Genomic DNA, 13,479 nt, shown 5'->3' on the forward strand with positions numbered 1-13,479 from the left:
TATATATTAATCTCTACTAGTTGCTGAAGTGGTAGAGTTCTGTGCTGTGGGTATGAAAGTTCTAACCCTTTTGAAGACCCATGTATTATGTCACATGATGGAATTTTATTTTTCAGTTTTCTTTAAAAATCATTGGAACTCACCCCAGAAAAACTGTTATAAGAACATTATTATGTTTGGAAAGTCAAATATGCAAAAGTTAGGAAAAGCCAGAATTAAGGTTCTCGGGGGAGGAAAAAAGTGTGAACATGTAATTACAAACTATATCATAATGCACACTCACAGTGAGAGTGAATTAGAGTTGAACAGGAAACTTTAATTATGGTGCTTTCTAATTTTTCAGGGCTTGACTTTGCAACCTTAACTTTCTTTTAATATAGGTTGTTTTTCTTTGATAAAGTGTGCATAAGTAGAAAAACTCAGCACTTTATAGGTTCTTAGATCTGAAAATGCTTTACAAAAGGAGGCAAGTAATATTGCTATTTTAGATGTGTTTGTGTGCATGTATCTCAATATTAATAATTTACGCATATGTATATTATACAGACACTTGAAACCTATGTCCTTACAATTTAATCTAGTAAAGACCCAAAAGATTGGAAAAAACAATTATGCCCCTTTATAGTGGCATTTTTTATTTCAATGAAAGGAAGAGATACAATAGTGATATAAAACGAACAAAATTATGAGGTGAACAGCTACTGGATTCTCAAGATATAATAACATTTGTCTCTAAATTGCACTTCAGTGTCACCACTGGATTCCATGACATGATTTCTTTTCCTTTCTGGTCTGGCGTGAAGTATCACAGCGCCTTGCTGTTGTTATTTATGTAAGAAAAATTGGAAGCTTGGAACTATCAACATTTTCAAATTTAGATGCTTATCTCGTATATTTAGGCACTTAAATAAAAGTGGGCTGCCTTTTTTTCCAGAGGTGCTAACACAACTCCAGTCAAAGTCAGTGGGATTGAAGGTGGTCAGAATTTTTGAAAAGCAACCCAATTTTATTTAGATATGCACATGGGATTTAGGGAGTAGGTTTGAAATCTGTGGCCTCTGTCTCAACCTCAATAATATCTCAGGGAAGAAATAATGTGTTGCCTCTGCATACATTTTAAGTACACAGTTTATGTAGCTTATGTGTCTTAATACTTGAACATAATTGTCCTTCAGGTTTCTCAGAATAAAATTAGTCATTATAATCTTTTAATGACTTACAGTAATTAGATGATTCTCTATGCTGTTTTTCCTTAATCAAAATTTTAACTTTTTTTAAAAAATGTATCCATAGGTAAAAACATCAGAGTTTTATCGATACTCTCGGCAGCTGCGGCATGAAGTTGACCAAGCCATGAATTACTTTCATAGTGTTCACCAACAGCCTTTGATGGAAATGAAATCCAACCGTATTCGTTCTGCCAAACCCCAGACTGCAGTATTTAGAGGAATGATAGGACACAGCATGGTAAATAGCAAAATTCTTCTCTTGCACAAACCAAGGGTCTGGTGGGAGCTAGAAGGTCCTCAAGTACCTTTACGACCAGACTGCCTTGCCATTGTGAATAACTTTGTATTTTTGTTAGGTGGGGAAGAACTGGGCCCAGATGGTGAGTTTCATGCTTCCTCCAAAGTATTTAGATACGACCCTAGACAAAATACTTGGTTGCGAATGGCAGACATGTCTGTTCCACGCTCAGAGTTTGCTGTTGGTGTTATTGGGAGATACATCTATGCGGTGGCTGGGAGAACAAGGGATGAAACATTTTACTCGACTGAACGGTATGATATCACTGCAGACAAATGGGAATTTGTAGATCCCTATCCAGTCAATAAATACGGACATGAAGGAACTGTGCTCAGTAACAAGTTGTATATCACTGGGGGAATTACTTCATCTTCCACTTCTAAGCAAGTGTGTGTGTTTGACCCCAGTAAAGAAGGGACGGTGGAACAGCGAACGAGGAGAACTCAAGTGGTCACTAACTGTTGGGAGAACAAATGCAAAATGAATTATGCAAGATGCTTTCACAAAATGATTTCCTATAATGGTAAGCTTTATGTCTTTGGTGGTGTTTGTGTGATCTTGAGGGCCTCCTTTGAGTCGCAAGGGTGTCCTTCTACAGAAGTTTATGACCCAGACACTGATCAGTGGACTATTTTGGCTTCTATGCCAATTGGAAGAAGTGGTCATGGTGTAGCTGTTCTGGACAAACAGATAATGGTTCTTGGAGGCCTTTGTTACAATGGTCATTACAGTGATTCAATTCTCACCTTTGATCCAGAGGAAAACAAATGGAAAGAAGATGAATACCCAAGAATGCCCTGCAAGCTGGATGGTTTACAAGTTTGCAGCCTGCACTTTCCGGAATATGTACTGGAGCATGTTAGACGTTGCAATTAAAAAAAAAAAAAAAAAAAAACAACCAAGAAAACCCCCTTCCAACCACAGTGGAACCCCAAAAAACTATCTCTAATTTGACAGGAAAACAAAGCAGATTTAATTAATTTAAAGACGTTGGCTTGTATGTAAAATAGCTATTAGATGCATAAAGGAACGGGATGTACAGGGAATGCACCTACCAAGTTTATTAGAAATGCCAATAACTGTGGTCTGGTATTGTAAAAGTTTTTTGCTTTTTATTTTTTTTAAAACAAACATTGCTGTATGTGTGGGGGCAGGGCGGGGAGAGAAGAAAAATCTATTTTTCAGTGTGTTTACTTTTTTCCCTTTTTTCTTTGTGGCCTTTATGTCCATGCAATAAGTTTATTCTGTATAATGGCCATCACAGCAGCATCCTTCTTGGAACCAGTTGAATATAATGATCTACTTATGGGGAGAAGGGGGACAGAAGAGCGTATATTGTGCATTTTAATTTTCATTGTGTCAAGATAGGATTCAGCAGCCTTACTGGGGGAATACCTGACTTAAACTTCAGTGACAAGGGTTTCATTTTGTTCCTTTAAGTTGTTGTGGTGGACATTTTCATTTTTATTTTCTCCATTTATGAGTACTCACAGTCCAGTTTGGTTTTTTACAATTTTGTTTTCCCGTAAATACGTTTTAAAATGATCTTAACCTTTATGCATGACTTTCCTGGATTTGTACAGTAGTATCAGTAAGTCTGCCAAAAAAATGCAAGTTATACATTTTCTATTAAATTGATAATGAAGCATTTTTATATTCCAACACTATTTCTATGCTGCCTTCTATTGTCTGCATTGTGTTTGTTGGTGAGTAAGATATATACACACACGCATACACTGTAAAATCTATATATAATGCATCTTTTATGTGCAATTAGGATATTATATTTTTAACTAGGGCACAGATTCAGCCATATCTGTTGAATTTTAGATATAGAGCATTCTTTCTTGAATTAAATATTACAAAATTCTTAAATAACTGGAGGCCTAGTTTGGTATCAAAGAAGCCTATCTTTGGTATACACTGATTCATTCAGTAATATTTAAACTCTTTATATTAATAATATGTAATGAACTGTTAACAGTTTGACATTTTATATATTATTTAAAAAAAGTAAATACACCTTATGCAGTTACAGTCCTTCACTTTTGAATGTGTTGCCTTGTTTTTAATAAAAATCAGAAATGTATCAGTAACCAAGCATGAACACTGCACTAACATGCAGTTTTTTGTCAGACCTGGATATACTATTATTTTTAGCAATGGCATCGCTTGTATTTGTGTTGAAGTGATGTAATCTAATATTTTTTGGAAGCATCAACTGATATGAACTGCTGTGTTCTAAAAATGTGGGGTTAGGCAGTTGGGGACAATGTTTACCATGTCTGTAACCTTTAAAATACAAACCTACAAAGCTATAGCTACTGACCTCATACTTCCTGAAATAAGACTTGTGATCCAAGAGGGCTTGAATAACTGCACCATGTTTGAGCACTTTTTGTTAACTTGTTGACTTTTATTGACTGTAGATTGGTGAGACTATCCACCAAGATAAACACAATTATAAAAGTAAAGCATTAAAATCCTAGTTCTTTCACACTGGTGTGAAATTAGCCTCTTCTGGAGTCAAGAGGGAAAAGATTTCCTCTCTAAAATTTGAGGCCAACACTGAGCTCAGATATGCAGGGACAAACTGCTGAGATATAAGCTTGCAAAATCATGTGCTTATGTGAAACTCTGTAGCATTAGATTTTACAAGATATGCAGTAATGGTTGAGAATCCATTTCTGTTTCAGCATCTCCCAGCCAGAAGTCACTGTAGAAAAGGAATGTACAGTACTCAGGGAGTTGAAAACAATGCACTTAGAAGGGACCAAATACACCCTAAATTTGCTGTGATAAATGATGACAAGTTTGTTTGGCTAAACAAAATTATAAATTAATAATGGATATTAAAATGTTTTGTGAAATGCACCATGCTCACGTTTAATGGTATCTTTGTTTTCTTGCAGTAATGTTCTTTCAAGTTCTGGATTGAGAGAGATGGGAGGACATGAAGTTATATTGCAAGTTAGCAGATTTTATTTTAATTAGCAATAATATAGCAAAGCAGAGTTGATAACTGTAATCTTTGATCAAAAGAGATAATTTACACCATCATAGCTGGAATGATAAAGGATGTCTAAGCCAGAGATGGCTGGACCAAATGTTCACATTCAGTCTTCTGGTGCAGACCACAGGTTGCAGTTCACTATAATTCTTTGCTTATTATTTTCCTATATTTTTCAATTTACAATTACAGAATTTAATTTTTTTTATTTTAGTAATCTGAACTACACCCTATTTGGTATAAGACAAGGCACCAACCTTGCCATGAGATGTGTGCAGATGGAGCCCTGCAACCAGGCGGGCCACTGTTGACTTTGATGGGCCCTGCTCAGGTGCAGGGCTTCTGTGTTTTGTATATTTCATTGCAGAATCAGGGTTCAAGACAAGTTTATCTTATTTTTACTCCTGTTTTGCTCTTTTTGTTACTAGCCCATTTTCTGACATGTTATGTGAATGGGGCAGAAAAGATTAGTAGTCCTGCTGTCTAGATAGGCTTGTGCAAGCCTCTCATGAGTAATATTGAGCATTTCACCCTGCTGTCTAGGGGTAAGCTGGGGAACCATTGTTGATCTGGAAATTTGGTCTTCCATGATTTAAGTAAAACAGGTTAAAGAGAGAAGGCCAAGATTTTACAAAATGGGTGTCTAAAGTTATGTTCCTAAATCTGTACTTCAACACCTACGTAAGTGGCCTGATTTTTCATAAGTACTGAGCACCCAGCAGCTCCCACTAAAGGCAAAGGGGATGCTTGGTACTTTTGAAAACGAGGCTAGTTATTTAGGTGCCTATGCCCCCTTTAACTTCAGGAACCCAGTTTTAAAAATCTTGTTTAAGGCCTGTAATACTAGTTTGTGAAATTCTAACTTGAACTAATTATTGGTTTCAGCTTCAGCTGATGTGTTGGCTGTAACCATTTGAGCATTAAGAATTATTGGAATTTGCTTGGTTCAGAATGTCTGGGAGGCCGGGAATGTTTTGTAATGTACATTTCTACCATGCTCATTATTTCAGTGAATAAATACATAATTAATCCACATTATCTTTAAATTGTGATGTAGCTTTTGAAAAAAGTTATATTTTTGAGAGAGCTTAGAGGGATGTTTTCTTTTTCACTAAACCATTTTGTGTGCATTTGCCTTTAGTACCTATGCTCCCTAATCAGTGTTTAAACCAAACCAAACCAAACAAACAAAAATCACGGCTAGCATATCACCACTGAGATCTTTTGAATATGATTATTATATTAATTCGAGGGTTTTTTACCACTTAAATGTGCCCCTAGTTAATGAGGAAAAAGGTAAACCGTAACCTTTTATAGTAATCTCCCCCATTCCTTTTTTTTTTACTTTGTAAAACTTGGCACACAGCCTGCTTTTAAAGGGCAACAGTACTCACATTGTAAAAAGGGATAGACATAATCCAATCTCTGTTTCTCAATTTAAAAAAAAGTTAGTGTTGGGTTCCTGTTTAGCTATCTCAGTTTTCTTCCTGGTCCTAAGAGGAACCCTGTTTCCTTATTAGGGGCCAGAAGCAGCAAAGTGCTGAGCACTTCATGAAATGTGCTGAGCACCATCAGTTCTCATTGGGAGACCAGTATGCTCAATACTTGCCAGTTCAGGCAGATTTGCAAAAGAACTCAGCACCTATTTAAGCACCAAACTAAATGGCCAGATTTTCAAAATTAAGCCATTAGCACTGGGTGCGCTGAGCACTTTTGAAGGTCTGGCTGTATAGATTCAGCTGGAGGGAAGCAATTACTGATACTGCAGAAAGAGGCAGTTACTATTTCAGAGAGCTCACTAGCCTCAGGGATCTGTGGCAATTCAGGACCTGATGATTTGCTGTTTACTTTCATATGCTTTATGCCATTGGAAAACAGTGATCTATAGCAGTCAGTAATTCCTAGTCCTGGTGGTTTATGACTTTAACACTCTCGGAGTATGTCTACACAGGGATAAAAGACCCATAGCATGGCTGCAACGAGCCCAGGTCAGCTGACTTGGGGTTGGGCTGCGAGGCTAAAAATCATTATGTAGACATCTGGGCTCAGGATGAAGCCTGAGCTCTAGGACCTTCCGGTCTACTCAGATTTTTTTCAGCCCTGGAACCTGAGCCCCGCAAGTCCAAGTCAGCTGAACTGGGCCAGCCGTGAGGTTTTTTTTTATCCCTTCATAGACATCCTGTTTGGGCCCTGAGATTTGCAGTCCTGTCTTCTTGCTCTTGAGACCCTTTTTCTGCAGCAGCAAATACTGCCTTTTTACTGATACTATAATAATCATCCACATCAGAGATGGAGCTTCTCCATACACTCAGGAAGCAAAGGATAAAATTAAACTAGTATAAATTAAATTAGGTTAAAAAACATACATATACCAATACTGGTCTTTATGAAGAAGTGGTCACGTTGAGTTAAAGTGAGGGTTGGCTTGAGGGTATGATGTCAGCTGCTCTTTCTGAAATACACAATTCTGCACCTTACGTCTTTTGTTTCATAAAGGACTAACTGAAGAAAAATCATGCATTTTTAAAATAGGAATGTCATTTACAGGAATGTTTTGCCTTTATTGAAATATTTTTTTTCTTGACCAAAAAAATAGGGAATTGGGCTCAATTCTTCAGACATAGGCATTTGTTTAGCTTTACATAGATGAGTAGTCCATTGAAATAAAATGAAAAGCTATGCCAACTATTTAAAAGTCTATTCACATGTAAAGTTAAGTGTGTGCTAAAATGTTGGTAGGATTGGGGCCTTAGAGAACTTGCTTTCCCTCCACTTCTATCCAATAAAGTACCTTGTTAATTTATTCTAATAAGTATGTTATGTCACAGTTGCAACACTCAAGTTGTGTGGAAAGGGTAAAGAAGAAAACACAAAAGGAAAGGTATGTCAGCTATTTAAAACTAAGTTAACCAATGTTTTATAAGTAACATTTTGAGATTTTAATGTTTGTAAGACAATCTGAAAATGTTTAAAATAAATACTAGTGACTACTTTTGTTATGGCATCTGTATTTTATTTTTCTTGGATTGCTAAATAATCTACAATTTCAGCATGTGTTTAAAATGTTAAAGTAAGTACATACTGTGTTTGAAGTAAACCTAAAGAAATTACGTTGATGGCATCTGTAATCTTAATAAAATATAGTACTGTTAAACAGGTGGCAGAAAAATAGACCGTTGAGCACTGCTTCCCTAGACTTCCCCTCTCCCCAAATTTCAGTTCATGTTTATGTGCTTTTTAAAAAAGTTTAAGGATCAAATTCAAATAATATTTAGATTATAATTGAGTTGGTAGCTGGGGGAAAACCACTTTCTACTTGTAAGTGCTATTCTTTATATAGTGCATGGGGGGAAGAAAGATTGGTGTAAGCATAAAAAATGAAATGTTACATAGAACTGCAGTGGTAGTTATACTTTATAGAAGGTTTTTATTTCCTCAGTGAACCCACCTAACTAACATTTAATGCAGGTTATGGGACTAGATGGAGGGAATAGCAAACCCCTCAGTCTGATTTTCTCTTTTCCTATGTATTATTTTGCAGAGCTTTAAAAAATGAATTCTTATAAGTTGAAGAATGTAATTCCACTGTAGTTTCATTACTTTCCAGTCCTGTTTGAGATGGTTGTGTTTTGAAAAGAATGTTTCCAGTAACTTAATGGAAAGTTATTTACAAATTCTTCTGTGTGTGCTGTAGCAGTTGGAAGTATTCTACCTATTTAAAAACAAATATAGAGAGTTTTTATGTAAATTTTTGGTTAATTGTCTAATATTCACCCCAAGGCTGCTATAACATTCTTAGAATAATTTAAGGTTTGCCTTTTATAACTATTTTAAAAAGCCTTTGGTTTTTGGCAGAAGGTAACTTTTCCTTGCTATGGATACAATATGTTCAGACGTGTATGTGCTCCTGTTCTGTTTTTAAACTGAAAAAATGTACAAAGTGTGTATAAGAAAAGTGTAAATAAAATATTTTTCATCTTTAAGCACACAGTTGCGTAATCTCTGCAATACCTAAATGCAGTATACCTGGAAATCTTTTTTCTGCACACAAGACTTATGGATCCAACTGGATAAGTACTATCTTAAAGAGAAAAAAAAAAAAAAGGAAAAAAAAATGCAATTCACAAAGCTGTATTAACACCCTAATAAGATTCAGTAAGTCAAGTTGGCTATGTTTGTACAGAGTATAGGCATTGCCTTTTGGCAATTTTTTATAATTCTCTCCTTTCAAATCCCCCCCACGACCCAAGACATACTCCAGTGCGTTCATGTGCTCTAGGGCCTACTCCAATCCCCATTTGAGACAATGGTGCCTTTCAGTTGACTTCAGTAGGCACTGGATCAGGCCCCTACTGTGTCAAAAGCACTGTCAGTTCAGACCAGCTTTTTCAAGTGTAGACTAATGTGTCTTTCCTAGTTGCTGTTTCCTCATCCCTGATTGCTCCTGTAGGATGTGACTGCTAAAATTTTTTAGAACCCAGCTCTCTTGTCTGTCATCATGGCTCATTATTGCCTTTGGGTTTTTTTGTTTAGACAAAAATTGTATCTTAGGTTTGGCCAATATACAGTCTATCAGAATAAGATATAGTGAACAACGATATCTAAAAAGTTATCAAGGACTACATTTGTAACTAAATGTCTAGACCTGTAACAACTATAATAACTTAAAATAAAAATAAAGCCAACCTGGATATTCAAACCAGAGGCCAAGAGGGGAAGAGAATCTATCACCTAACAATGTTCTTAGTTATCAATATGCTCAGTCTGTTTTAGGATACCAAGCTTTTGGAGCCCCAAAGATCACAGAGGTCTAATTGATTTAAAAGAACTGAAGATTTTCCATCAGCAAGATTCCATGTACATTTCAGCATTTATTCAATAAATTTGTTAAAGTAGGTCAATGTTCTGTCAGTGTTGGAAAATAAGGATCAAAATTTACTTTACCAAAAGTAAAGATCATGGTCTCGCCATTTTGTCTGCTCGGGTAGGCTGATTAGGGTCTTCCCTGTCAGTCTTGTTCACTTCACTTTCCAAACCTTATCTCTCCCTGTCCAAAAAACAAAACAAACCCCACAGTATTTTACCAGACTCTGATCAGATCCTTTTTGTCTGTGTCCCTTCTGTTCGTCCCCTTTCCTTTCTCCTCATCCTTCTTTTTCATCTTAACTTTTTCCATTTTAATTTTTCTGATGTTCCTTCCTTGGATCTTTCATGTCATGCTGCCACTTTTAGATATCTGAATTGCCTCTTAAGGAGGGCATGCTCCTTTTTGTGACTGACATATACCAGAACGAACTCTCCCTTTCTCTTTTTAGCTTTACTCTCTCCTACCTTCTTGTGATTTATTTTTCCTCTTTTGTCTTATCCCACTCATTTCTTAATTTCATTCTTCTGCCTGCTAGTCTCATTCAGCTACTTGGTATATCTACCCTACTGCAGCAGCTCAGTAGATGTAGCCCCAATCTCAGTGTCTGAACTTAATGCTGCTTTTCCTCTCTTCTATACAGTACTTCACACTCATGACCAGTATTGATTCCCTACCAGCTACTTGGGAACACTCCTTGCTATTCCAAAACCACCAAATCTGGTCCATCAGCAATTCCTGTGATTAGCACCCTGCTTCCCACTCCATATATGTTATGCATAAAGTAGGAAAGGGAGCAACAGCCCCAAAGAGCACTTCAGCTCTCTACCTTAGGCTATGGGTGCTGCTGTGCCCAATGCATCTATGGGCACCTATTTATCCCCACTGATCTGTTTTGCATTGATAAATTAGAATGAAGTGAGATTGTAAGAGAAATTTAAAGGATTGTGTTGTCTGATCAACATTGCAAGGTTAGTTTATGTTCCTCACGGACTGCTAAGCCGTATAAAGACAATCTTGATAACACGTATTAGTCATGGATTTGCAGAAATGCTGAGCAAATATCAAGAAACAATAATAGAAATGTTCCATTTGTAGGAAACTCATATTTGATAAGTTTGTATATACAACTGTCAGTTCTCTTCCTCTCTCCATATCATGTTGTGCTTTATCAGGGTCATCATTACTTGTCTCCTTTATTTAAATAGATGTTATAGTACACCTTTGCATCTGTCTTTCTCCTTCAAGGGCAGACAGTCTGGGCCACACACAGAGACTATGCTACAAATATAGCCTATATCAGACATACTTCTAACTCACTCTGTTCATTCCCTGTGAACTCCACCAGCTACCTTCCACAGTGCAGATTTTGTGAATCCCTTGAGACAGGCCCTGATGCTTTCTGCATCCAAGCAATCTGGCTCACTCCATCTCTGCTCTTTTCCATGCTGTTGGAAACATTGTTCATAGAATCACAATCTCAACAAAAGAACTGAAAGGTTAATTTTTAAAATTTAAAACTCCTAGGCGGAATAATCATTAGTTATAATGTAGAAGGGAATCTTTGAACAGTAACAGTACTGCCATAAATAGAGTACAAGAGAGAATATTTGGATGTCTTGTGACAAACACTAATCCACTGAAGCTAACAGGAACAAGACAGAGCTCTAGGTACAGTTAAGTAAACTAAATTTGCCAGCACTCAAAAATGGAAATAAACAACTCCTTTCGTTACAGGAATTCTACACCTTACCAAAAAAAGTCACTAAATTTACATCACTCACCTAACCATAATTTTGCCCAGTCATGTTCTGCAATGGAAATAGCCTGTTGATTTTATATATTTTTTGTTTAATTAAAAAGTGCCCAAGTTTCAAATGGAATAAAATTTTAGGGTAAAGTTGTGTGTATTCTATACATTTTCTCACTTCCTTCATCAAGAAAAAGGGCATGTATAGGTCCATTGAGAGTACCAGCAAACTGTGACATAAAGCTAGCTTGTTGGCTCCACATCATCTGGGGATTGTCTGCTGGTAGAATCTTCATATAATGGATTAAGATAAGTTGCTCTGTTCCCAGAGCTGTACAAAAGAACCTTAATATGACCCTGTATCTGGCCCTATAAATTTAAAATTGCTGTTAGGATTTCACTTCAACCTTCCCAGAAAAATTCTACCCTGGAATGAAATGCTACACGTTAATTTTCAGGCAGACTGGTTTCATTTTGGGAAGTAGGAAGCAGAGGCTGGAAACTGAACTTACTGTGGGATGTAATCTTCACCACTAAGTAGCTAGTACTATTCCAAAATGAAAATGAAAAACAATTGCACAGCAAAAAAATTACTGTAATCATACATTATACACAAAATATATAATGTTCACAGATAACCTGTCCGTAGCTCAAACTCTAAATCTGTTACAGCTAAGGTGAAAGCAATTTTATGTATGTAATCCATGTTCTCTGTGATCAAAATTTGCTACATATTTACAGCAGAGTAAAAAAGATTTGAAAATGTTTTCTGTTTACCACTACTGCTAATGTGAAATAACCATTATTAAAATTCAGAAATTAGGTGTAAGCAAAGATTCTCCAGTGTCTTCAAGAGATAACGCCTGAGACCAGGCATACAATTTAGCTGCCTCACGCTCCCACTCTTCATCTGAAAAGACAGAATGATCCTCAAGGTCTTCAGTTGGTGCAGTCATAGTTTCTTGATGTTCAGTTAAGTGGCTTCTATTTATAACATCCAATTTCTGTTCCTGAAATACATTATACACACTCTTATATCAAAGGAGGAAGAATTGTCTACTATAGATCACATTATATAGCTTTGTAGTAAATTCAGATACACCAAACAGAACTCAGCATTAGAGATTTGCTATTTCTCACTGTTACATGAATACCAAAGCAAAGCCAAGACATGCGTTTTTCAAATCTAGAGGAGCTAATTCTGTAACAGGATTGTGTTGCAGTTACTAATTCAGACGATGAATGTTAGGACAGATACATTTAAAAGGTTTTGAACGCCACTGTTGAAATAAATATTTAAGTGTATTTAACAGCTTTAAGAAATAAAGGAAATATTAGTATGTCTGTTCAGCTGTTGCTATCCATTACCTTAGAGATTTATATCGGGGGTAGCCCTGTTAGTCTGTATCCACAAAAATAACAAGGAGTCCGGTGGCACCTTCTGTTAGTCTTTAAGGTGCCACCGGACTCCTTGTTGTTTAATAGATTTCCTATTTCTCACTGTTATTATTTGTCACTGTTACTTAACTGAGGAGCCTGCTGGGTGAGAAGTCCAAGCTGGGAGGTCTGCAAAGGACTGTGAGTCAGGAGGGAAGGCTATAAGCAAGGATGATGAAGAGCTGGAAAGACTTTTGATTAGAGCTGTGTGAATAACTGATTTTTATTTTTATTTTTATTTTTTTGCAGTTGGAAAGAAATTATTGGTTTGGGTTGAACTGAGCTGTGGTTGTTTATTTTTTTTTAAATTTCATGACTCCAACAAGTTGGGGAAAAAATTGGGTTGAATGAAATGTTGGGTTTTTTTGTTTGCGTCAAAGTGAAATACGTTGGGTATTTTAAACCTTTTTAATAAGAGCAAAAGGAAATGAAGGGCTAGAGTCACAAAATGTGCTAAGCTGTAGCCTTGTGGTTAGAGCATTCACACAGGATTAGGAGACCCAGGCTCCAATATCTCTTCTGCTTTATGTGGAGCAGAGATATGAACCCACATCTTCCACACTGCAGATGACCACTCCAACCACTGAGTTCAAGATACTACTGTCCATTGTATGCACGGAATGAGACTAGGGACCTGTGGAAAAAAATGTGGGTTCATGTAACTCAATATTATATCACACTGCATACACACATAGGGGTGTATTAAGGTTTCGCAGGCAACTTTAATTCTGACACTTCCTAACTTTTGTGTGTTGGACATAATATTTCAGCATAGCTCTTGTGTGTATAATTTCCTAGATGTCTAAAAAAACAAACAGAAAAAATAGCAATTCCATTAGGTTACATTATACTGACAGCTGCAGGGTTGAAACCTTAGATCCATAGCAAAGA

The 13,479-nt window shown here is 36.5% G+C and overlaps 2 protein-coding genes across 5 annotated transcripts in view; one reads left to right on the top strand and one right to left on the bottom strand.

The window, feature by feature from the left end:
- The window catches only part of KLHL15 (kelch like family member 15), a 40,615-nt gene extending 32,095 nt beyond the window's left edge, over nt 1-8,520 (top strand). For both annotated transcript variants that reach the window (XM_050936585.1, XM_050936584.1), the window contains exon 3: nt 1,294-8,520. In XM_050936585.1, coding sequence (XP_050792542.1) covers nt 1,294-2,403 — 1,110 coding nt within the window. In that variant the 3' untranslated portion in view covers nt 2,404-8,520. The remainder of the gene's footprint in view (nt 1-1,293) is intronic.
- Nucleotides 8,521-10,008: 1,488 nt separating this feature from the next.
- Nucleotides 10,009-13,479, bottom strand: part of C1HXorf58 (chromosome 1 CXorf58 homolog) — a 36,928-nt gene continuing 33,457 nt past the window's right edge. For all 3 annotated transcript variants that reach the window (XM_050936658.1, XM_050936657.1, XM_050936660.1), the window contains one exon: nt 10,009-12,161. In XM_050936658.1, the coding sequence (XP_050792615.1) occupies nt 11,964-12,161 (198 nt within the window). In that variant the 3' untranslated portion in view covers nt 10,009-11,963. The remainder of the gene's footprint in view (nt 12,162-13,479) is intronic.

Source organism: Gopherus flavomarginatus, chromosome 1 (genome assembly GCF_025201925.1).
Source record: "Gopherus flavomarginatus isolate rGopFla2 chromosome 1, rGopFla2.mat.asm, whole genome shotgun sequence".
In the NCBI taxonomy this organism is placed as follows: domain Eukaryota; kingdom Metazoa; phylum Chordata; order Testudines; family Testudinidae; genus Gopherus; species Gopherus flavomarginatus.